Here is a 26,981-nt window from a genome sequence, read left to right as displayed (position 1 = left end):
GTCAAATAAGGATCCACATGTTTACTTTCCAATTATCTCTGCAGTCGTGTGGCTGTGGAGTAAGGGATGTGTAGGGATGAAGTCCACCATAAAAGGGATGGATGGGTGGAAAAAATGCTTTTATTTTTTATTTCTTCTGGTCAAAGCTTCAACTAGTTTGTATTGTCTAACTGTAGCTCTAACCAGACATTACTCAATTACTCATAATGGAAACAATAATAAATGATGTATACAGTTCTGAATTTATAAAGGCTGTTTTTTGCTTCACTTTAAAAATGAAACATATGCTATGAAAACTATTTGATGCATGTTACTGGGAATGGGAAAAGACAGGCTGGGACATAGCTCTCAACTTCTTTGCTGAAGAATTCTGGACAACGTTAAATGTAATGGAGAGACAAAGGTCTCAAGTCAGAGGACAAGTTGTAAATATTGTTCTATTTCACTTAGAAAGTTAATAGAACAACAAGTTTTGCATCAATGTGTATATAGTAAGTATGAAACTGTAATAACTGGCATTAGTGACTGACTATAATCCACAATGATTTACTCAAAAATCAAAACTGTTATGAAGAATGGGGACAAAATATGAGGCAGAATAAGGGGCATTCTGCAAAATCATGGTAGGTGGAAGTAAGACTAGAAAATCAAACGCTGGATTTTTTTTAGGTTACATCCTTTTATACAATGGTGACCAAACAAACACAAATTAAAAGAGACATTTTGCAAAGCTGGCCAAAACAAACTCAGGCCAAAATTTGCTGGAAGGTTACATTTCTGTTATGACTCACAACAGCAGTGACTCAGGAAGTCTTGCTTTAAATAGTGGGCTTAGCTAGCAAAAGGAACACACATACACCACAACAAACAATGAATGATGTTGGTTTCAGAGGTTCACAACAGAGAAACAACACAACAGTCGTGTATCTAATGGAGAAGCTCTATTTCTGACCTTAACAACCAACATTCTATTCTAACTAACTCATCTGATGTAAATTAAAATACTTTACTTGTTAATGCTGGGACAAATCAATCAAGGCCCTTTCCGCTGGTGAAACAAAACAAACACATCAGAGAAGGGAACAACACGCCCCCACAACAAATGGAAGGAACCCTGCACACTAACTTGCCAATGTGCAAATAAAATCAATGTGAAAAAATGTTTTGTAGGATGACAGGTCATGTAAGTGATGTGAATAAAAGCTTATCTGAAAGGAGCCTCAAAAGACTTTAAAAAAAATTCTGACATTAGAACAATGAAGGCTGACAAGGGGGTAAAATTGTGTCATGGATACCATTCAAATATAATGAATCTCTATGTTACACATGTTAAGGGACAGCGAGACATACAAAGTGACTAGTGTTAATGTTGTTAAACACAGTTGTTGTTTGACATCTGTTCAGTGTTTTCAGGAGATCACCACCAGAGTTTAATATTTGTGTTGATTTGGCCAAAATTGGCCACATTATTATTTATTATCCAAAATTACATGAAAACCCACCACCACAATCCCACCTTTCAGACTCCATATTATCAGTACAAAACATTCCAAAACTGGGAATATATCTTTTGGCTACACTACATTTTGAATCCTATTGTACAGAGAGCTAAATTTTACACATTAGATTCTTTGCATTTATTGGAAGAATTAAGGAATCTAGATGTTTCTTCTAGTTCTGTCAATTTTGCTACTCTTGACGTCAAGTCATGGCAAAAAAAGTTAAACAAACATCACCTTTTCAACACTTGCATATGCATATTTTAGATTTATAGATGATTTACTTTTCTTGTGGACTGGCACTTTTGAAGAATTTTTCTGACAGTGTGACAGATTTGACCACAGTACTGACTTTTGGTTTTCAAATTTTGGGGCTTGGGGACAACATTCCCTTTCTGATCTCCTCTCTAGTATAGATGCAGTTAACAACACATTTGACAGTCAAACATATAGAAAAAGAAGTTTGCAACCAGTATCTACACAAGGACAGTTTTACATCCTACACACATGAAAAAAGGAGGAGAAGGGCCAAATAATTCATTTTTGAGTAGTCTCACCACTGATGATGATGTATTTCTAAGTAGGATTTTAAGGTCACTATTCTTGTTTAGAGGTTTATTAGACTATGGATTTAAAAAAGAAAAAAAATTTTTTCATTTCTTTAAAGGAAGGGGTCTTTTAAACTAGTCATAGGTTTAAGTTATGTGGTTCACAGCTTTAGAGACTACCAGAGACTACCCACCACCTACCACCTTGATTACCCATTGTTGTTTGTTGTGGTTTATCAGGGATATTATTGTCAACAATTGGAAAATGATATTAGGGAACAAAGATTTTGTGGTACTTAGGAGAAAACCTACTTTCACTCTCATAAAAAAGGTAAAATTTAAAATCTATGCTGGAGAGAGATTACTAATTTTCAGTTTTGGAAAAATCAACACTAGTGATTTTGGAGGAGATTTAAAAATTTTTTGATGGGATGGTTATGATGTAATTTCCTGTATAGTTATTTAAGAAAAGAGGGAAATCATTTAAATATGTTTCTGAGGAAGTTCACGTATTAAACAGTGGATGAAAGCGCTACATTTTTGGCTTCTGGCTTAGACTAGAAAAGAAGCAGCATAGAACTACCAAAAAATTCTGGGTAAGCAGGGTACATTCTCCGCTTATTCAGCGCTAGATAATAAGGTACTGTTTCATTTCCTTGCAAGAAATAAATAAGGTGAACACTGAGAAACTATTCATCAAGGACAGATGAAAAAGAAACAAAGTATTAATTTACTGGTGCAGAGGCCCATGTGGTATGCAATAATTCATTATTTTAAATAGATAATGGAGTAACTAATCCATGGGATACCCTGCCTGTAGAGCCAAGAGTATAAAAACATTACATTCCCTGACTTGAATTCAGAACTTAAGCTTTGTGTGGTGATACTAAGAAAATCATTATGTGGGGTTGGGATGGAGAAACTGATACAGTTAAAAGTTACTTGCCTGTGACAATGTTACAGGAAGAATGCAGAGTCCTGTTGTTGCTGTTTCAGTTTATATATGTGTCCCAGGTTTCAGTCTCATTAACCCTGTTACTAAACCATAAGGCTGTAGGTAACAAGACAATGACCTAGGTTGGAGTAAGGGACATAATGATGTTGGTTAACTTTTAGATAATCAATGAACTACTATAGCCATTTCTTCCAAGAAACTCTCACTTTTTCTTGTTAAAGATAAGTGTGCTTTTCTTATACAGGCAAATGTTTTCAAGCACTATAAACACTGCAATGCAATGCAATGCAACGGCACATTCTTTGAAAGGTTTAGCACTCATTCTCAGTTATTTGCTAGGAAGGCCTTTGGTTACAGACTAAGACATAGCTTACAACTCTAGTATAATGAAAACATATTTTCCAAATGCTGTCTTTCAAAAGCTATAACTAAAAATGAAATAAAACACAGTAAACTTGTTTTTGCTTCTCTTCCTCCCATTTTGACTAAGGACTGGTTGTACTTTGGTGGACTTTCTGATGTACTTTGCATTTGAATAGCTCCACAGAAACAGTTCTAAGATGGAATAAGTATATAACTCACGGCCACAAAATAAATGAGTTTCAAAACAGAAAAACAGATTGGGTATATTATATCAGAAATTAACATCTTTACAAACAATGAACAACTCTCATGTTAAGTGAATCTGCTACTTTTAAAATAATTACTATCCTCTAGAGTATTCAAGAATTAATAATTACTCTGCATCCTTTCATCTAGAGCTGCTCTGTTAACAAAAAAATCAGGAGGCATTTAAAGGAGAAGAATACACACACATACATACACACACACACACACACACACACACACACACACACACACACACACACACACACTTGGATCTGTCCTCCCATTTAAGCTCTGGACTGCCTACCTTTGATGGCTGTGACCACAGCCACTGGTAACCGTATTGGTTTTTCCATGGTAGTGTTGTTATGGGCAATTCGTTGCCCAGTGGCAGAGGACCTAGCCAGTGTCTCTCTTGAGAAGAAGTAATCCAAAAGTCGACGTGTCATCAGCTTGGGCTTGTCTCGTGATATGAGTGAGAGGTCGTCCAGCTGGTGTTGTGTTATATACACCCCAGAACCAGAAATGAGTTCCAACTTCAGTCTTCCATTTTCCTAGATCACAAGAGAAACAGAGATATAAATGATTTGATGTAAGTAATGAGCAGGGAAGAATGTGGTATTTTTGCAGAAATACATTAAACTTGCTACTGGGTGCTCTGCTCCTTGTCTTGAATTAGTTTCCAAGCAGATATTTGTATGTAAATGTTTTTCAATATACTTTTGCATTGTGTCTTCAAATTTATGCTCCAAAAACAACTATCTGCACAATTCCATAAATTACAGATATAATCTCTTTGATTCATAACATTAAAATGGACTCATATACACTCCATCTAAAAATAATACAAGGAGGAAGACATTCAAAATTGACAATAACCGCAAGCCTGTCAGATGTTGCAGATATACTTCAAAAATAAACTGCAGAAGTATATCATGTTCCAGTTACAGGGCACTATAACAATGGTGCTGAAGATTCAATAGTAACACAATCCAGGGGTGGCTTGTGGTACTGGACTGCTGGGCTAGCCTGAAGCCCCCCCAGTTTTCTCATTAAAAAAAAAACAGGTTGATTAGTATTTTTTACATACTAGTAGCAGTTTGAACTGAAAACTAGTATGTAATTCCAAAGAAGCAATGTGATATGGAACTTGGAGCAGTGCGCATGCATGCTCAGTTTCTGATTTAGAAAAAAAATAAATAAATCTTTTTGTCACTGGACTGTTTTTAAAACAGTCCACAATGGGAAGACTGCAGGCATCAACGAAGATGCCCAGAAGTCATTGCTTTTTAAAGGAGGCTGACGGGGCTGTTAAGTCAGCAGCCTGTCATCTAATCTGAGTACATGATGCGGCTGCTGATTAGTCCAGTTACTCTCATGTTCTCTTCCCCCACTTTAACTAGACATAGTTAAGTTGAGAGGGAGAGAGCGAGAGATGGAGGAACTCCATTGGTCAGATGTTATCCATGTTACTATTCCTCACTCTTGGGTCACAGGGTCCGACATCGGATCTGAGCCGGCAACCTTGCAGACAGCTTCTAGGCTCGAGCTCCTCCCACTCCCATGATCCCTGGCTGCCCTCTAACCCCTCAGATCTCGTTTGCCATGCTCAGCTTCAGACACAGATTTTCCTGCTCAAGTCTCCAGTGGGGATAAGTAGCTTTATTTTTCAATTTCTCCCTTTCTAGTGTTTAGTGTTAGTGTTTGCTGGTTATATTGTTGGCAGTTTTTAGTCTCTCCCTCCCCCTGCAGGTTGAGTGCAATATTTGTGCCACATTCAACCCCAGGGCTCTGGTCGAGCACCAAAACAAACTTCTCTTGAAAGATTTAGCCCAAGGGAGTTCATTGGCCCAGTGCCCAGCTAAGTCTAGACCCTCCGATCAGAAGAGGAGGGCCCCCTCTCTTCCCAGGTTTTCTTCATCTAAGAAGGCCAGGCTATTGGATCCCAGTTCCTTGGATCCGACTCCAGCCTCGGCCAAGTCAGATCAGACGTCCTCATATTCTAGGCCCTGCAACTCCCCTCTGGATCCAGGTCTTCAGCTCCGGGGCTCTTGGATCCAAGGTCACAGGAATCTACTCCCAGATCCAAGGCCTCTGGGGATTGAGGTCTTTGGATCTGGTCAGATCTGGACCAGCTACAGATCTGGCTTTCTTGGATCGAGTCATATGGGATCTAAGCATTCAGATCCTCATTTGCCTTTTGATCTGAGGTGATTAGATCCAAGATTAGTGTCAGATCCCACAATTATTATTGAGGACTACCCACTGGGTTCTGGCTAGGGGCAGTCCCCTTCTGCTTCCAAGCTCAGGAGTCGATCTTCAGACAAGCAGGGGAGGTCTATGGGCTCCCGACATCCATCCCCAGTTAGCTTCCCCCTCATCTACGACATTCAGGAGCTTGCTCCCAACCATTATGGAGAGGATGATGAGTCCTTTCTCAAGGCTCAGATTGAGTTGAGGCTTCTTGCGTTCCCTGCCCATCTGGCCAGGGGTCCATCTACTCCTTCGCTGGCTTCTCCTCATCTGATTCATTTGGTTTCAGACCTTCAGGCCCTGGGTCATACAGGGGGAAGATGGGGGTCCCTAGAGGCCACTCTGCTCTACCCTGTCTGAGTCCCTGACTGACTCTACTCAGCCTCCCCCTGGGAAGATGGAGTCCCGGGCCTGACCTGTCACTCCAGAGTCCTTGGGTGGGGGCTCCAGACCTGTTTTCTCAGACCAGTCCCTTCTCCTTGGTGCTTTGGCCCTTGAAAGCTCGGGACCAATACTGTCCAGAGGCCAGAAGGCACTGGCTTGCTCTGGTCCCTTCTCTCAGGTGGGCTTTCCTGCCGGGAGTGTGGATGGGGTGTCATCTGGCCCTTAGGCCTTCCGGGTTGTAGAGAGGGTTTTTTCCACCACAAGAGCTTCCTCTCAGCCTTTCCTGGGACCATCCCATCCCTACAGAGCAGACTCTTCTCATCCTGTTCCTGGTCAGCCCTCTCAAACTAGTCTTCAGGTGGAAATCACCCCTCCTTGGGGTTCATCTCTCTTCCAAATCCTCCACTGAGCCCCCAGGAGGAGGCGCCTTGGAAGAGATTGTGCAAGAGGAGGCACCTAGAATCCTCTATGGAGTCGCTCACAGATGATAGGGACCTTGATGAAGGGGACGGGTCCCCCAGGTCTTGGTCTGAAGATGTCTCCTTTGGGACTTCTTAGAAATCCTCAAGCTTTAAGGTGAATGGTCTTCCCTGCCCCTGTTCTCTGAGGAGTCCATGTTCCTGAAGGCTTTTGGGATGGGACCATCTACCTCCTTGGTTTCTCCCCTTGCTAACGAACATATAGACCTTATAGCCAGCAGGGTGTGGAAGGAGCCGGATACTCTGGAGCCTGTTCACAAGTGTGCTAATACATTTCTCAGCACCTCCTTCTGACAAACAGTTCTGGGCTAAAGGTGTGCCATTTGATGCTATTGTGGTAGCTGCCACCACCAAGAAAGAGCTGGTGAAGCTGAAAACATCTGTTCATCCCATAACAAAGAGTCCCGGGAGATTGACAGACACGGAAAGTGGGTTTTTGTATCAGCTACCTTTGGTCTGCGGGTACTTTACTTAGCACATTTCACCTGACATCAGAGGGACTAGGTCAAGGAGCTTACCACATCCCTTTCCAAGTTACTGCCTACTGGGGAACTAGTAAAGTGTCCCCCAAGCTGTATACACTCACTTTCCTAGCTAATTCCTCGATGAGGCTAATTAACAATGCTGCGGAAGGTGCCTCTCGAGTAGCTGGTACAGGCATCGCTATCTGGCGTCACAACTGGCTGTATCTTTGCAGATTTGCGGAGTCCTTTAAGGAATCCTTCATCAACGCCCCCTTTGACAAATCAACCCTTTTTGGCCCTTCGGTGAAAGAAACACTCACCCACAGTGAGCAGGAAGGCAAGACTTGTCGACTGTGGGAATCATGTTTTCTACCCCTCAGAGCTCCTTCTCTAAGATGCAGTGAGAGGCTAGGAAAATGTGGTTTCGTAAGTCACAATCTGCTTTTCAGGATGCTCAGGATGAGCCCTGTTCTAGAGAGCGGGGGGGGGAGAGGGTTCAATGGCAGATGCTGCCCCAGAGGCAGAGGGGGTCTGCAAAATCAGGGCTCCAGGGAACCTTTCTCTGAGAAGCCCCTCCAAGCACTCCTGAGGTGCTGCCCAACTGTCTTGCCCTGTAGACAGTTGGGGGTCATTTGTTTCTGCACCCTTTGGCTTGGGCAAATATTACAAGAGAACGCTGGGTGCTAAACATTACTTCCAGGGGCTATTCTATTCCCTTTTCTCAGTCTTCTCCTCAAATCAGGAGATACCTCCCTGATGTGCCACCCTATCAGATGGAGTTACCTCAGAAAGAAGTGTTCAAACTTCTTCAGAAAACAGCCATGCAAGAGGTCCCGCCAGGACAACGAGAATCCAGAACTTACTCTCGCTTCTTTTTGGTGTCAAAGAAGATGGGGGACCTGAGTCCAATATTGGACCTCAGTGTGCTAAATCTCTCTGTCAAGAAGTCCAATTTCTGGATGGTCACTGTCTAGCCTATCGTGCCTCTTTTGCACAAAGATGACTTGATGTGCTTGGTGGATCACCAGGATATGTACTATCATATAAAAATAGTCCACTTTTGTATAGGAGTCAATCATTATTACTTCAGGACCCTGCCCTTTGGCCTCATCACAGCCCCCTGGGACCAAATGCATGGCACTGGTTGCAGCTCACCTGAGTCTGCAGGGATTCCAAGTGCTTCCTTACCTCAATGAGTGGCTCCTCACAGCTCCCACCAAGCATCAACTGGCCACAGCCACCTAGTATGTACTTCGTCTGTTCAATCAGTTAGGGATTATAGTGAACATCTTTAGTTTTCTTCAGTTTCATACATATTTAAACTCTCTAAAACTGTAGCTAATAAGCCATCATTATAGTGAACATCCCCAAATTTAATCTGATTCCATCCCAAAATTTGGAGTTCATAGGGATTCAGTTGGACACTTTTTCAGCGATTGCAGCGCTCACTCTCTGCCATGTACATCTCATCAGATCTCATGTCCAGTGCCTTCTAGATCTGACTCATTCCCAGGTCCACCTTATTCTCAGAGCCTTAGAGGCCATGATAGCAGCAATCTATCTAGTGCTGTTAGCCAAGTTCTAGAGGAGGGTTCTCCATTGGACTCTAGTTGTCCAGTGGTCTTCCCTGTCTCATCCAATGACAGCTTCAATCCACCTCACTCCAGTGTGCAGACATCATCTCCTTTGATGGGTTCAGTCTCCTGACCTTCTAGCAGCCCCCTCCCCCAGTGCCACCAGGACCTCGGATCCTTCCCTGTTGGGGTGGGGGGCATTATAAGGGAAAGGCAGTCAGAGGCATGTGGTCCTCCGCAGAGACCAAACTGCACATAAACGTACTGGAGATAACAGCAGTCCTCCTCATGTTACAAGTCTTTCAGGACTGCCTCCCTTTGGGTACCATTGCAGTTCACAAAGACAACATGAGTGTTGTGTGGTACATCAACAAGCAGAACAATCCTGAGTCCTCACGAGTGGTCCCTAAATCCTTCAGTGGTGAAAGAAATCTTCCTTCGCTGGGGTCATCTGAGTTGCGATCTGTTCACTTCCCCTCACAACCACAAATGCAGCTGGCATTTCGCCCTGATTCCCCCTGTCAAGAAGTCCCCCAGGGATGCTCTGGTTCATGACTGGCCTTCAGGTCTCCTTTATGCCTATCTTTCTATACCTCTCACCCAAGAGTTGTTCAGAAAGTGCGACACTGCAAGGCCACCTTGATCCTCATCACCCCCTTTTGGCTTCGGCAGGTGTGGTTTCACCTCCTATGGTCTCATCTGTAACACCTCCTTTGGTACTAGATCCCCTTCCGGATCTTATTTCCCATCCATTCCAGCTTCCGACCCCCAAACTTCAGACTCTTCATCTGATGGCATGGTCTGTCCACTTCCTGTAATTTTGAATCAGTCCAGGCTTGCTTCTTCCATCATGAACATTATTCTGGCCTCTCAGAAGTCATCCACCACGAAGGTATATGCCAGTAAGTGGAAAAGGTTTTTCTTATGGACTAAGCAGTGAAATCTGGATCCCTTCTCTGCTTTCATCCCAAGAGATCTTACTGTTCTTGTCTTCGCTTTTTCAAGCAGGAGCTAGCTTCTCTGTTATCAAGGTACAATTGGCGGCTATCTCCAACTTCCATGTTTGCGAGGCACCTACCTTTTCCTCTCATCTTTGCAAGGCTTTTTTGCTTTTTTGAAGGATGTTTTTCTGCTCTGGTCTCCTGACAAGGATCCTTTTCTCCTTGGGACCTTTCTTTTCTGCTGTAGTCTCTTAGGCAGACTCCCTTTGAGCCTGCTGCTACATGTGACATGAAATTTTTGGCACGGGGGACCGCTTTTCTGGTTCCCATAACTTCGTCAAGAAGAGTTTCAGAGTTGCAGGCTCTTTCTATCAAACCACCTTACATGGTGTTTCATAAAGACAGAGTGGCTCTTCGAACTTATCCTTCCTTCATGCTAAGGTAGCTACAGAAGCAAATCTGAATCAGTCAATTGAATTGCCATTTTTCTTCCCTAACTTTTCTAATAAAGGGGAATATCTGTTGCACATGCTTGATGTTCACAGACAGTTACGGTACTACTTGGATAGAACAAAACATCTGACCAGCTGTTTGTGGCATTCTCTCTTAACAGAAAAGGTCAGCCAATCTCTAAAGTTACTATTTCTTATTGAATTTCATTGTGCATTTTCTTTGCCTATTCCTCTAAAGGCTTGCCCTTACCAGGTCCAATCGGAGCTCATTCCACTAGTTTAATGGCTACATCAGCTGCCTATTTGGCACATCATTCTGTAGATGAAATTTGTGCGGCAGCCACCTGGTCTATTCCTCACACTTTTGTCAGTCATTATAAGCTTGATATTGTCTCCAGGACCTGGGCTTCCTTTGGATCCACAATTCTTTGGCATGTCCTTTCATGAGGCCACCCAAGATTTAGGGTAGCTGGGGACTCTGACCCAAGAGTGAGGAATAGTGACATGGATAACATCAGATAAAGAGTTATGTACTTACCATAACTTGGCATCTGTGTTATCCTATGTCACAATTCATCACTATCCTTCCTTCCTTCCCCTATCCTGTGGGACCTAGAGGATGTGGAGATGTCTTACCTGCCGGTCAAGGTCTTCCTTAGCTGCTTTCTACCTTAGGGTAAACTCGATCTGAGGGGTTAAAGGGCAGCAAGGGATCATGGGAGTCAGAGGAGCTGAAGCCTAGAAGCTATCTGCAAAGTTGCCGGCTCAGATCCGATGTCAGATCCTACAACCCAAGAGTGATGAATAGTGACACAGGATAACACAGCTGCCAAGTTATGGTAATTACATAACTCTTTATCTGCTCAATCAAACTTTAAGGTAAGAGAAGCCAAGGAAGTATATTTATAAATTAGCCCACCCCAAAAAAATGATTACATTATCAGTTTTTTTCTGGCAGGGTCAGCCAGATACTAGTGATCTATGTGTTTTGAGGGCTGTTTTTTTTTTTAATAATATCCTGGCAGGGTTAACCAGATACTGGGGAGGCAGTGTGTTTTGTGGACTGTTGATGTTTTTCATTTTTTAATATAATACACTGGCAGGGTCAACCAGATACTAGTGGTCTGTGTGTTTTGGGGGCTGTTGATGACTTTATTTTTTTTTTAATATAATATCCTGACAGGGTTAACCAGATACTAGGGAGGCAGTGTGCTTTACAGGCTGCTTGACTGTGGACATCTTTTTTTCTAATAAAATATCCTGGCAGGGTCAAACAGATAATAGGTATGCAATGTGTTTTGAGAGCTACTTGTGGATGAAATGTTTTTTTTTATTAACCTAATCGTTTTGCAAGGTCAAACAAGATAGATTAGGATGGTATGTGGATGTTTTGTTGAAACTGCAGTCTTGCATGACTAAAGAGTGTATGAGCAAACTGAAGTAAGATCAGATGCAAGCCCTTAACTTTGTGATGTGAAAGAATTTTTATTTATTATTTACTTATTTATTTACATTTGTTTACCAGGTAGTATCCGACTGGGCTGACAGCCCGTTTTCAGCGGAGACCCAAGGAAAATGCTCCAGAAAAAACAAGACAGATAAAAATACAGAAATTACATCAGTAAGAATCAAAATAATACCATACAAATTATATGCAAAAACAAAGACTAGACAATATTCTTACATAATAGCTACAAATTAGAAATGTAAACCACAGGGATCTTGATAACTAAATAAAAAAGAAAAGCTGAAACAGGCAGTGAGCAGACCTAACTGAAAAGACGTGTACACAGTGTTACAGAATATTAACATTGACATTTGGAATAGTGAAGTATTTACAGTTGAAAAAGCAGTGAGGAAAACAATCAGGTGTAACACTGAAGAAAAAATGGCATTGAGCTGTAAAAGATGAAATGAGCATAGGAGAGGAAATTAGTAGGAGAGAAGAGTTATCCAGGGGGACTACAGGGGCAAAGCCAGTTGCTTTTAAGATATTCTTTTATTTTTGCTTTAAATGAAGAGTAGCAGGGGGTGCATTGTATGCTTAGGGGAAGAGCATTCCAGGACTCACCTATTTTGTTTGAGTAAAGGGAGTCACCATGGTAGTTATGTGATTGTGTTATTTTGAGCAGTGGCCTAGTGGAAGCCCTAAGGGACCTGCTGTTTACCTGTAGTTGGAGTAGGGTTGTAATTGAGGGTCAGTTTGAGGGTTATGTATGCTTTTGTGGGTGAGGAACAATTGGTTTAAGGTTAACTGGTTTGGAAGCTCTAGCCAGTCAAGTTGTAGAAGAGCGGAACAATGATGGGCTTTATGGGGATGATTAGTGGCAAACGTAACAATTTTGTTATAGCAGGATTCAAGGTTATGCAGATTGGCCTTGCATAAACTGGTGTGAAGTTGTGACAGCAGTAGAGAAGTGTAGACAGAAGTTGAGATCTAGCTCTGGCTAGCCTGGCTTGTGGTGTTAGGTAGGGGTTGACTGTAGAGAGCACCAAGCTTAGAACTGACTTTTTTGATAGTTAGGGAAATGTGAATGTCAGATTTGAGATGGTCATCTATTGTCATACCTAGAAGTTTGACCGGGTTTATAGGCTTGATTTTGGTACCATTTGTGGGGTGAATAGAGAGGGTAGGTAGTTGGACTTGATAGTTTTGTTTGTGAAGATTATTAATTTAGTCTTATTTGGGTTTAGAATGAGCTGGTGGGTTGATAGGAAAATTTCAATTTCTTGAAATGCTTTTTGCATCTTTTCTTGTAATTCTTGTGGAGAAGGGGCGGAGCAGATAACAGATGTATCATCTGTGTAATGAACAGAATAGTGGAATGAATTTAATTAATGTAATTATTCTAATGATGTCATAATATAAAACATGGCTGCTTGGTGTAAAATTCATTCATTGAAGGCGAAAGCCAAGGTACCAGATACACCAGCAAAGATTTTTCGTTATATCCTAGTGTGGTGTTAGTTTTTTTGCAACTGTGAATTTGACCTAGACTCCTCCAAAAATAAGTTAACATTCCTGCCAGACAACACAAGGCAAAAAGGATACTAATTAAACAATGGCTGGCTTCTTACTAGGTTCTCAACTATTTAAGCTCTTAAAATTTATTTCCTTTTCACCCCAGCTTCCTAACTACGTATCTATGAGGATCTCAACCCATGAACTTAAGTGCCAAACATACTCTGACCCTTTACTTCAAACACATTAACTAACTTGTTTGTACAATACTGAACACAATTTTTCTTCTCTTGGACCAAAACTATGGTAATCACTTCTCTTACTCCTAAAAGATCTTACCTCTTAGAGCAAATTCTGAATTCAGCTAAAAGATTACTTATTGGGGTATTTTAATTGTTTAACAGAGGGTATTATTTATGCTCTTAAATGCCCAAGCTATTTGGTTTATATAGGAGAGATGAAGAGTACATTCAAAACTGATTGCAAGAACATGTGAGGGATATTAAACAGAATAAGATAGAAGGTCCAAAACTATGCACTTTAATAAATTTCACGATGGTTGTGCAGATTTACTTAAAGCAACTATTTTGGAAAAAAATATATATTTACTACTTGGGGATGACTGAAATATTAAAGATGTATGTTTGTATAAACAACTTGTTTATATCTTTAGATATAGCATTCTGCCTCCTGGGGAGGTTGTTAAATGTTGAGTGCAGTTGGAAATATTTAGTTTGATTAGTTGATTGAATAATTGTATAATTTATTGTTTTTGGCTTCCTTGCTAAAGGCTTGTTTTGTTTTTCTTGGTTTATTTCTTTTGAGACACTCTTCTGTAGACTTTGTCAAAGCACCAGAGGATTAGTAAAGTCTTACTTATTTTTTTTTTTTTTGGTCTGTTGCCTTTGCTTGTTTGAATGTATAGTCTGTGTTTATGTGGCATTGTATAAAAGCATATCTCCCACTGTGAAGCCCACAGCAAATGTTTGATTTCAGACCATATCTGATTTAAAGTAACCAATGTCTCCTCTTGTTCTATATAGTGCTCAGAGGCACAAGTTCATATCTATTAGACTGGTGAATAAAATAATAAGCCTTACTACCTCCTTATCTAAATCCCCCACCACGTCTTTGTGTGTGTGTGTGTGTGTGTGTGTGTGTGTGTGTGTGTGTGTGTGTGTGTGTGCGTGCATGTGCTTTATGCCTTATCTTACTTTGTGATTCTTGCTCAACATTTACAGTGACTTAAGTTCAATGTAAAGCTGAATCTGTGATTTGCTGTCATTATTGTTTAATGTAAATTTTATCCACCGGGGTATTCAGAAACACATAATGCACTGCAAATGCTATTTCCAACAGGAGTCCACAGTGCATTGTGTGTGTGTGTGTGTGTGTGTGTGTGTGTGTGTGTGTGTGTGTGTGTGTGTGTGTGTGTGTGTGTGTGTGTAGTGGCATGCTTGGGGCTGTGATCGGTTTGTGTGTGTGTGTGTGTGTGTGTGTGTGTGTGTGTGTGTGTGTGTGTGTGTGTGTGTGTGTGTGTGTGTGTGTGTGTGGGGGGGTGTACATGTCTGTATGTGTAGGAATATATTTGGAGATGCCTTAATGAGTGTTTGTCAATGTGTGTGTGTGTGTGTGTGTGTGTGTGTGTGTGTGTGTGTGTGTGTGTGTGTGTGTGTGTGTCTGTCTGCCTGTCTGTGTGTAGGTATGTTTGCATGCCTGACTGCAGTTTCCTGTACAGCACTGTTGCATTGGCTGTTAAGGAGAATGTTAGCATGGTAATTGCTTTGCAACATCCAGGGACATGCTATTGAGCCAGTAATTAATTTTTGCACCATGCAGCTCTTTCATGTCTCTGAATTACTTTACACTGCCACAACATTACTAGAACCAATAAAGCCGTAATTTGCTACAGTGATAAGCAAGCAATAATGCTTGACAAGGTGGGGGTTACAGGGAAATAAAAGGCCACCCAGGGGTTTGGAATACAGCTTCCACATCCACAGGACATTTGTTATTTCCCTGTAACACCCACTCTGATAGACATTATTGTGCTCAGAAAAAAAGACCTGCAATAAAATTCTTTAGTATTTGATTTGTTGTTAGCATATACATATTTTCTGTTATATTTTTGACTGTGTCAAGATACACTGCGTGAACAACATGACCATTGTCAACAGCATGAGTTACCTTCTCAAAGAAGCTGATTAGATTCAATAGGCAGGATCTCCCAAGTGTCTAGCCTAATGAGATTTTTTTGATATCATAATTGATGACATAATTTATGATATGCTCCATAGCTTTGTAAATCAGGTTCATAAGGCTGATTGATTATAATTATCATGATCTGTGGTGTGGCCACCCTTGTGGAAGGGCATCACCATTGCTGTGTGTCATAATTCAGGAGCAAATCCTATTAAATTTCGGTTAAACAATTTGAGAAGAGGTTTGAAGATGACATGTTTGGCCACTGTTTATGAATCATCCAAGCATGTTGTCAACCCCATGGAGGAAATATTTTTGGTCTTTGATAGCACTTTCAGGACATGTTCCTTGTTGACAACATGGGGTATAAAGAATGTCATGTTATTAGCATAAAATACTAGGTCTGGAGGTGGCTAATGAAAACAAAAAACAGAAGTAGTTCTTATTTTGAGCCTTTGGGTATATATACCTTTAAAAAGGGAACCTTGGTAGGAGAGGTGGGAATCAGAAGAAACCATAAATGTCCTATTAGATAGTTTTTAAACCACGAGCATATGTTGTCTGAAAAACACAGTGTAAATTAAATAGTAAGTTGTGATTTATACTGTCAAATGCTTTTTTTAATCTAGAAAGACGGCACAGTTATAAGTCAATGCCATAGTTCTGTTAACTATAAAAAATAATATATAAGAAAAATGGCAACAATCAATTATCAAAAGAGAAAAAAATATATTTCTAAATATAAAATTACTAGCTATGTATATACTTAAAAATATAATGGTTGGAGAGTGGTGGAAGGAATTAACTAGAAAGCTAGATAAGGTCAGCTCACAGAGTGTATTAAAACTATTAGTTAAATTATATCAGGTAGGAATAAAGTTTTTAAAAGAAACTTAAGAGAGACAATCAAAGTTTGAAGAGGTTTCAGATCATCACCCAGGAGTGTGGTTATCCAAAAACTTAAGCCAGTAAGGACAGAATGATCAGCACCGTTAGTACATAACAATGTAGCATAGTCTTCAAAAGGTCATTTGCACATCTTGCAAAAAGGTGACTTTTACATATCAGCCAAGTATGCAAATCCTTAACTGTAAGACTACCTGGTGATTTTCAGGCTATCTCTAACCACAGCTGAGAGCTGGAATAATCAAACCCAGCCCTCTGATTCAATTGACCTTAACGTGGAGGAAATCTGTCCATAGAAAGGCCTTTACACATGGTAACCTTAACTTTAAGATATGGTTCACCCAGATGACAACAGAGGACCAAAGATTCTAAGCTGGGGGCAGTCCAAAAACGTATGGATCATGTTAAGGTTTGGAGAACCACAACCCCAACATATAACAAAAACAGTCAGACCCTGGTGAATACTAGTGACTGGGTCCCAATAACCCTGAGAAATAAAAAAAATATAGTTTGTTTTATATACATATGGGGATGCCAGATTTGTCCTTTTGGAGTACCCCTGCAAACAGCACAGTTTTTAATTCCAGTCTCTGAAAGCCAGTAGTGAAATGATTCCCTTGCCTGCTTTTTTGACAAGGATAATAAAAGGAAGTAAATACCAGATGCATTAATACTAATTATAGTCTACCAACCTTAGGGAATTTTATGGCACAATTTAGGAAATGGGATAAGAACACATGGGAGTACCTGTGAAAAAAGGGGGAACAAATCACCGTATATCTCATTCACAGAAACTTCCAAAAGGAGGTGCTGGGAAGCTCCAAGTTCTTTGGAGGTCAGAATGTCAAAAGTTTGTATGTAATCCATAATAATTTGCTGACTAATGAGCTTTCTGAAGATTTTTATAGAAGGCAAATATTCAAGATTACTATATAGTCATTGCCTATATGGGGATGAATAACTCTTAGCCAATAACTTACAGCAATCAAAGAATTTAACTTCGATGTAAAGCTCCTTTATTCAAATTTGAAGAAATGGAGCTAAAAGAAAACATCACTGTTTTGGTAATTCCATTTGTAAGGGTGTTAAGTGCTCCCAACCCCCCCTCCCCCAGCTTATTTTAAAAGGCATAGGGGTGCCATACCCCCTTATAAGCAGAATTAGCAGTAATGCAGTTGAAGTAACAGTAATGCAGTTTGCCATGTTGATTGAGGATATGTTTCTCAAAGCATGAACGTGATATTCTGAAAGTCTTGCATTTGGTATGATGATCCTGTTCTCAAAACATGCTTAGCATTAGGGACACGCAGTAAAAATATGCCGAAATGCCATGGCCACAATCACAAATGGACCACCCGCCATACTGACTCTGTAAAGAAAATTCAGATTATGGCTGCACGTGATGAATTATGATAGTTTCAAATGTGTTAAAGGCAAACATTTCAAAATACATACAATGAAGCCTTAGGCCATTTTTGCATTCAGCACCAATACAGCACAAGTGTTGCACTCTACTTCGTGCCTGCAGCTCTAGTTGTATGGGTTGCCTTTTTTCATTAAATACTAAACAGCTTGAAAAGCAAACCACACACAATGCAATTGTTACAATGTAACTTTTTCCTCTTTTTGATGACCCTATGAAGGCATATGCTGAGGCACTATTTAATAATACAATTTCTTTTAGTACTCTGTAAGTCATTATATCATGTTGTTTCTCATCTTTTTTGTTACAATATAGCTTAATTGCATTATTACATTTGTGGTGTTCACTACAGTGATTAAACATCCTAAATGTAAGCAAATATATTCCTTTAAATAAGTAATGCAAAGTTATTTTAATTGTTTAACAACTTATATTTTCCCATATAAATGCAGGTCTAACTCAGAGTTCCAGGTAATTGCTGCCTAGCCTAACAGCCCTCAAGAATCTGACACCCATTAACTGACAGCTAGCAAAGTACAGTTGTGTACACTTACCACAAGTGTAGATGTTCGAGTGTATTCACTGTTGCAGTCATTTTGCTTGGGTTATCTGCCTGCAGGTAGCCCTCTGTAGACCCAAATACCAGAGACTTAGTATTTCTGCATTGGTTGCTGTCGTTCCAGGACTGACGTCACGTCATCAGAGGTATAAAAACAGGCAGCCGACACCATTACATCAGTTTTTCTTGCCCCAAATGTCAGGAGCCACCCAAATAGGGAGCTAAGTTATGGTGGGAAAAACACCACCAGTAAAAAGTAAATGCCAATACCAATACCCCTGTAAGAGATGAGTAACAGACATAGAGAGGAGAGATAGAGAGAGAGAGAGATAGAGACAAGGGGGCTGGAGGGAGGGAAACCAGGACTGCAACAGCGAATACACTCAAACATCTACATTTATGGTAAGTGTACACAACTGTACTATGTTCTTCATGTTTCACTGTTGCAGTCATCACACTTGGGTTGATTCCCAAAGCTGAAAAAAGGGTGGCTGCAGTCAAGAAGAGTTGGAGCTGGCTAGTGTGCCCTGCAGGACTGCTGTTGCAAAACCCACCCTGGATTTAGAAAAGATAGGCAGCTGGTAAAGCTTGGTGAAGGTGGGTACAGAACTCCATGTAGCAGCTTCCAGAATGTCCCTGGTACGGACTTCCCTGAGGAATGCTGTAGAGGTAGAAGTTGCCCTAGTGGAATGTGTTCTGATCCTCTGAGGGGTTGGTTTCCCATGGTGCATGTAGCAGAAATGGATACAGTGTGCTATCCATTTGGAAATTGTTTTGAAATGGCCTTGCCCTCTGCCCCTGGTGCAAAGCGGACTAGTAACTGGTCAGATTTCCTGAAGGGCTTAGTCTTATCCAGGTAGAATCTGAGCTGTCTGTGCACGTCCAAGGAGTGCAGGATCCTTTCCCCTTTATTTTGAGGATTAGAAAAGAAGGTTGTCAAATGGATAGATTGGTTGAGAGCCACACTGGACACCACTTTAGGCATAAAGGAAGGGTTAGTCCTGAGGGAGACCCTGTCAGCGTGGAAAATAATTAAGGGTTCCACAGCCATAAGTGCTTGCAGCTCAGACACTCTTCTAGCTGAAGTGATGGCCAGAAGCAAGGCTGTTTTCCAAGAGAGGAATTTTAACTCTGCTGATGCTGCAGGCTCAAAGGGGGGTAGCGTGAGCTTTTCCAGTACAAAGTTAAGGTCCCAAGCAGGGGTGAGTGCTCTCCTTGGTGGCCTTAAGTTGTTTTCAACCGCAGATGAGAGGGTGTGAGAAGAGAGGTGGCTCAGTGCTGTAATGAGCGTAAGAGACAGAGACATGGATCTTAATGGAGGAGAAGGAGATGGAGTAGATCTGCAGTGCTGCCTCATGCCATTGGACTGCAGGACTGCAGCCCTCCAAGCCGTGGAAAGACAAATGAAGAACATTTTTAAAAAATAAAATATTTATATTTCATTTGTATAAACTATAGTACTGTTGTCTGTACTGCTGGCTAGCTGCGAGTATGATTGACTCACTGAAGTCCCGAAACTTGAGTTCCGGTTTAAAAAAACAATAAAAAAAAAATTTGAAATCCAGACTGCTGTTAAAGCAGTCCAGATTAAGGAGAGAAGGCATCAGCTGATGCCCATCAGTCTATGCGGTTTGCAACCCCATAGAAATGGAAGGGGATTGGACTGCCAAGTCCGCAGTCATGTAGATGACGTGCCTGGATGGCTGAATGACTAGTGGCTAGTGATTGGTTCTCACTCTCTTCCTGCAGAAAAAGAGAGCAAGAAACAGTCAGTAGCAAGTTTCTTCTGATGATAACTCTTCATGTATCACAAAGAACTGCCTTGCAGTAAATGTCTTATTTAGATGTAGTCTTAGATAACTAAAATACAGAATTCTGTAAAGAGATCATCATAAAGTGTAAAATCCCCTGTAGAAAATTGTCTTTTAGCAGTACTTTAACTTATAGATGGTCATGGAGTTCGTAACTTCGATCGGGGATCATCGGGCAGCGGCGCTGAGAGCTGACTTAGAGACTGACATAATAACACATACAGAAGGAAGGCAGGGCTACTGTAAGTAACAAACTAAGAAACACAATAAAGGGATTTATTCAAGTTACGCAGCACTGAGGTGCAGGCTGTGGAAAACATTTGACTGTACTGTATATGCACAAATCACGGTTGTGCTTTTTTGTACTGTATATGCATAAATCGTGGTTGTGCTTTTTTGTAATGTATATGCATAAATCGCGGTTGTGCTTTTTTGTACTGTATATGCACAAATCACGGTTGTGCTTTTTTGTACTGTATATGCATAAATCGCGGTTGTGCTTTTTGTGTTTGTTCCAGCAATGTGATGCCTGTTTTCACATTTCAACCATCTCTCTCTGTCAACTGTAAATATTAAGGAAGAACAGAGATGCCACTATGTGTTTGTTATTTATGTCGGGGTGTCTGTCACTTCCTCTGCATACCTTTCTTAGTGATACATTTTTTAGTTTTAGGCTGGGCACCTTTGTAAATGGATACTTCCATTTATCTCTATATACCTTATTTAATAACTGTGACAGTAAGGTATACTTGTTTACTTTTTCTGGGACATCTCTGTTGTTTCTCATGGAACCATAAATGTCAAAGTGTTAGTGAAACAATGTCAGCAATATAGGTCTGTACACAGCATGCTGATAGCTAAGACAGGTTTGATCTGGTAGAAATGCTGTTTACATGATTGCAGGGGATAGCAGCTGAAAATAAATAGACATTATAAATAGATAATATAAAATAAATAGAAATAAACATTGCTTACGTCTATTGTTTCAACTTTGGAAGACATATACATTTATAAATGTCAAGTTGGTGTGGGCGACAGTATAAAGTATCAGTATATGACAGACATTTCTGACTACAGCCTTTTAGAAAGCCACTTCCTTTGGTTATTTTTAGTATGTCAGAGTCTAAATCATATTGCTATTTTGTTTTCTGAACCATTTTAGACACTGCTCTTACCCTGCAGATGTGCTTTCTGATTATCCTTTCTCTGAATATCTGTTCACTAAAATATCCAGTGCAGGTCCTAACAGGTAGGCAGAATATGTGACACTTGGACCTGAAAATGGAGGTGTATCGATTGCACAAATATTGAATATTTTTGGACTAAACTGCTTCTCAAATTATGGTAAATGTATGCTTTAATAATTTATTTGGCAGTGTGTGAAAGTAGTTGTCTAGAGAAGCTTTTTATGACTTATGCTGAGTGACATGGCTTATAAAAAGGCAGTCTGTGCTCCAGCAAACAGTGTAGTTTCTTTTCCTTTCTTCCCTTCGCCTTTCTGACTATGCAATCCATCTCCACCTTGCCATTCGTTCATGCTGTACTGCCCTTGCCCATACCATTTTCTTTACTGGGAGAATTATACTTTTATCCAGTCTCTGACCTGATTCTTACAGCAGCACTTATCTTACATCACTGAATTATTTTACTTTGTTTTATAACATTAATTGAACTTACTATAGCACTACAATTCTGCTAAAGCTTCCTGCACAGCCAGCTATGCTCCCCCTCAAATAAAAAAAGCTCTGATGAAAATGACATTTCAGTGTCTTACTACAGCAGTATAAAAAACAGAAAAAGGAATATGCTGTCCTGTTTTGTTTAAGGTGGGATCTAGCATACAAAAAAGGCTTTAACTTTTTTCTTTAATTATTAAGTTAAAAATTGCACATGTAATATATATAAAGGTGTTATTTTATCCTTTAGGCATATCAGATGGTATGCAATGGGGGATCCATGAAAGCCCTTGCTTCTAACAATTCAGTAGTGCTTTGAGGATCTCTGTCCTTAGGAATTCACATCTATGATCACTGAAGCTAGAGTATAATGACAGACATTTGAGTTTCAGATTTCATACCCTTCAGAAAATTCATACTAAATGCAAGACCTACTATTTTATTAACTTTCTAAGTTTGTAAGAACAATACTTAAAAATTGTCCTTATTTTGGTCCTTTGTCCCACTTTTATTTATGGCTTTGCCCAGATTTCTTGCCCTAAGGTTGAGAGTATGACAAATTTGTCAGGGCCATCACTGTCAGCCGGAGACATTTCATATTGTGACATACTTGTTGCACCCCGCTCCCCCATGTAGTGACTTTGGATGTGTAAAAATCAAGGCAAGCAGCGGTAATGCACTATAAGTGTGCAGACAGAGTATTTCCCCATCCAAGATAGACACAAGTACACAGTGGCTTTTCATCTGTCCTCAATTTTGTGCAATGTTCTGGTTTTCTGTCATATTTTTATATTGTTGATTTTTGCTTCTTATTATTCAGAAAATGCATGTTGTTGCAGTTCCTAATGCTCTGTGTTTAAGTAACAATGCTTTAATGACCATCAGGTAAGCTTGTCTGAGATTGTAAGATGAAGTAAGCTTTAATAAACATACTGTTAAAGAATTATCAACATTGAAAGCCTTTTTGTTGTTGCCATGAAGAGAATATTTACATAACTAGATAACGTACAAGCCTTAGGTACTGAAATGCATATGACAGTATTTGTAATAAAGGACATGATTACAGTATTTTCAGAAGCTCATTACATTTGTTAGAGAGGAGCCGTGGTGGTGCAGCAATAGCGTTGTCGCCTAACAGCAAGAGGTTCTCCCGTTCGATTCTTGGCTGGAGTGCCTTCTGTGTGGAGTCTGCATGTCCTCCCTGTGTGGTGTTTGAAAGACATACATGAATGGGCATGCCTTCGTTGAAGGTTGGGCATCAGGCTGGCACCTCGGCACCATAAAAATCTACTGCCAATCATTAGCGGACCAGAGTTCCGCTGTGGCGACCCCTAACTGGGAAAAGCCAAAAGGAGAAGAACATTACATTGTTAGAGACTTGCAGTCATCTTTGCAGGCTTTATCCATAAACTAAACAGAATGCCAATCTATCATGTGTGGTCCATAACCTGTGCAGTAATCCTTTAAGCAATGTAGTTATCTTGAGCTTTTCTTGTTTGCTGTTCATTTTTTACTTTGATCAGGCTTTCCCCATGAAACAAGTAGATAATTGTTGTCAGTGAGCAGGTATTTTTTTGGATAAGAAACATTTTTACAAGTGTGGGTATCACAGAGATTGCTACTTTCAGCATGTTACTTGGTACTTTTATAAAGCTAAATATAAATTATAATTAGAACTGCAGTGCAAGAAGTGGTTTGAGTTGAGTGCTACTTGGTTTTTATACTTGATTTTTACTGGCATTTCAGTAATGTATTTAAAAAGTAATTTTTTTATGCCTCACAACCTTTTTGTTTACATCTAGATATTAAGTAAGCTGTCAAGTAGCCAATGCATTGAAATATTTTTTTCTCCACTTCATTTTGTTTTGATTGGACTTTCATAATGACAATTGGGCACCCAGGGGAGCATATTTAATTAAAGTCCATTTTTTTGTGGTTTTGAACATAGCCCCATCCCTTTCTAGTTGTCCCCACTGCTTGACATTGGCCCCACCCATTCAACTGTCTCCTGCAGCCCTCCTTTGATTTGAAGTCACCAGCCGCCACTGCATCTGCTAGATAATCCAGGATTAGAGTTAAGGAGGGTAGTGCTGTGTCCTCTCCTTTAGATTGAATCCAGGAAAATACCTTTTCCACTTATCAGCATAGGATTTTCTTGTACTGGGTCTTCTGGCTTCAAGAATGACGTCCAGCACCTGCTTGCTTAGGCTGGTCACTGGGGTAGAATTCAAGGAATAAGCCAGGCTGCAAGATTCAGGATTTGCAGTTGCGGATGCAAGATCTGTCCCCCCTGCTGAGTGAGGAGGGTTGAGATCTGAGGTAGGTGCCAGGGTGGCACCGGTGACAGGCTGTGCAGTAGTGGGTATCAGTGCTGGCGTGGCTAGTCAGGGGCAATCGGGATTGTCCTTGGTCTGTCCTGTCTTATCTTGAGTAATATTCTTGAGAGAAGAAGCAGAGGGGGGAATGCATAGATTGAGAGGTTTTCCCACTGGAAGGATAGGGCATCCACTTTTCAGGCCCTGTTGTGAGGTGTCCTGGTGCAGAATTTGCTGAGCTGGTGATTGCAGGGGGAGGCAAATAGGTCCACCTCTGGGGTCTCCCATTTCTGGATTAGAAGACTGAATGTGCTGGGGTCTAATTGTCACTCATGTGGTTCTAGGAGATTTCTGCTTAAGTCGCCTCCCAGAGATTTTTGTTTGCCTGGCAGGAATTGAGCTTGCAGATGAATATGCATGTCCAAGGCCATGTTCCACAGGGCCATGGCTAGCCTGCAGAGTGGGTAAGAGTGGGTTCCCCCCCTGCTTGTTGATGTACCACATAACTGTGGTGGTGTCTGTTTTTATTAGCAGGGGTCTTGGTGAAAGTAGGGATCTGAAAGCTGTCAGACCATGCTGAACAGCTAGCATCTCTTTTTGGTTGATGTGCAGATGAATTTGACTTAGGCTCCAGGGGCCCTGAATGCACTTGTCATCCAGGTGTGCCCCCAGGCATAGCCTGATGTGTCTGTGGTTAGGTCTGGGTGAAGTCCCTTGTTGTGGTTTCATGCTGGTGCCCACCAAAGAAACTCTGTACTTAGACAAGATATGATAGGTATGATGGTTTCCAGGTCCTGAGAATGTTGGCACCAAAGACTTTTTAACTACCATTGAAGTTTCCTCATATGCAGTCTGGCATATGGATTTAGTAGGATGCAAGAGGCCATGAACCCTAGGGCCTGCAGGATTTTCCTTGTGGATATCTGGGTTCTGGTGGCCATTTGAGTGAAGTAGCCTGTCAGATAGGCTTGTTTTTCTGGAGTAAGGAATGCCATCTGGGATGCTGTGTCCAAGCTTGCTCCCAGGAATACAATCTTTTGACTGGGGACTAGTTTTGATTTCTTTTTGTTGATAGTGTACCCCAGGGAGGTAAGAAGATTCTTTACAAATGTCAGGTGCTGCAACAGCTGTTCCTGACTGTCAGCCTGAATCAGGCAATCGTCCAAGTATGGGCAAATTTGAATTTTTCTCTGTCTGCAATAGGCAATGGCTGGAGCCAGGCATTTTATGAATACTCTGGGAGCAGTGGATAAGCCAAAGGGAAGTGCAGAGAACTGATAATGCATGGATCCTGCCCTGAAACATAGGTATTTCCTGCATGAATCCCTGATAGGAATGTGCATCTAGGCTTCTTTTAGGTCTAGGGTGGCTAACCAGGCATCTTTGGACAGTATAGGAAGAAGCTGCTGAAGGGTGAGCATTTTGAATTTTGGTACCACCAGGAAGGTGTTTAGAATGGAAAGGTCTAGGATTGGGTGCCAAGTGCCCTTTTTTCTGGGTACCAGGAAAAGTCTGGAATAGAACCCTTGCCCTGTCTGTTCTCCAGGAACAGGCTGATTTGCCCTTATGGAAAGCAGGGATTGAACTTGGTTTTGTGCCTCTGCCCACTGGTTTGGAGGAAGGTCTGGAAACCCTATTGGGGTTGGCAGTGAGTGGAAGTAAAATTTGTACCCCTAGGATACAATGTTGAGGACCCATCGGTCTTTGGTGATGGAGGTCCAGTTTTTTGCATGATGGGCAAGTTTTCCTCCTAGGGGCATGAGCAGTTGGGCAGAGTTGAGAAGTGGAGCTGAGAAGTCATTGTGAATTCTTTCCATAAGGGGGTGGCTTAGCACTCCCTGTTTTTGAAGTGGAGGCACTCCATTGCTTAGCTCTCTGCATACCCTACGACTGTAGTCTGGGGGGGGTTGTTTCCCCTGGGTCTAGTTTGAGATGGCCTTGAGGGGGCTGGAAAGGACCAATTTTTCGAGGGGCAATGCCTACTGAATCTAGGAGGCTGCACTTGCAAGAAATCTTTGACTGTCTGCAAAGATTTAGCTTTTTCTTCCGTCTTTTTTAGAACCTCTTCTGCTTTGGTGACAAACAGATTGTCCTTGTTCAAAGGAGCGTCTAGTAATTTTGATTTGACATGGTCTGGCAAGGTCTGCTCCCTAAGCCAAGCATACTTTCTCAGTACAGAACCAGTAACTGCTGCCCTGCATGATGCTTCTAGGGCGTGAAAGCCACATTGTAAAGTATGCTTGCTGCCTTGGCTTGCAGAATGCATAAACTCTTATAATTCTTTATTTTCTGCACAGTCTGTAAAAGTAGCTAATTTTTGCTTAATAAGTTCCATAATATGTTGCTGGTATTTCAGCATGTGAAACTGACAATTCAATCCCCTAATGGTGAGAGTTACAGAGGTGTATACTTTTTTACCCCATCTGTCTAAAGCTCGGGAATCCCTGTCCAAAGGGGTGGGATTCTTAGCTGTAGTTGCTGTTATACCTTTAGGCCTCTGGGAAATGACCTCTGGGTCAGTAGTAGGATTTTTGAAAAGAAATTTGTGAGAGTCAGGGACTCTGTAGTACCTGTCTGGTTTCCTTGGAGCAGGGGGTAAAGTATCAGGAGTTAGACTGGATTCCATAAAATCATCATCCACAACATCCAGAAATGGAGGTATTGCTAAAGGTCTATGTTGTGGCAAATCTAGAAATTCTCTGAGTCTCTTTTTGGACTGAGGACAGTCTTGGCATTCCCAGTGGAAATGCTCTCTTAAAGTATGTAGGATTTCACCAAAAGAAAAATCCTCTGGAGGGGAAGCAGAGGGAATGGATTTCTCTGCATCTAAATCCTCATAAGCAGATAAAGGCATGTCTTCATATTCAGAAACCTCAGAGTTGTCGGACTCTTGGTCTGTTAAAGCTGCTGGGGACAGGTCTCTTTTTCTCTTAGCAGGGGAAGGCTGGCTTCCCCTAATCAGCATAATCAGG

General features: G+C 41.1%; 1 protein-coding gene across 1 annotated transcript in view; it reads right to left on the bottom strand.

The window, feature by feature from the left end:
- LOC122808726 (formin BNI1-like) overlaps positions 1 to 26,981 on the bottom strand; it is a 189,461-nt gene that overhangs the window by 24,884 nt on the left and 137,596 nt on the right. Inside the window, exon 6 of the mRNA XM_044079717.1 lies at positions 3,916 to 4,162. Within this exon, the coding sequence (XP_043935652.1) occupies positions 3,916 to 4,162 (247 nt within the window). The remainder of the gene's footprint in view (positions 1 to 3,915; positions 4,163 to 26,981) is intronic.

The sequence above is a fragment of the Protopterus annectens genome, chromosome 8.part0 (genome assembly GCF_019279795.1).
Source record: "Protopterus annectens isolate FY-2018-M chromosome 8.part0, PAN1.0, whole genome shotgun sequence".
Taxonomy (NCBI): Eukaryota; Metazoa; Chordata; order Ceratodontiformes; family Protopteridae; genus Protopterus; species Protopterus annectens.
The sequence above is the reverse complement of the archived record's forward strand: the minus strand, read 5'-3'. Positions and strand labels throughout refer to the sequence as shown.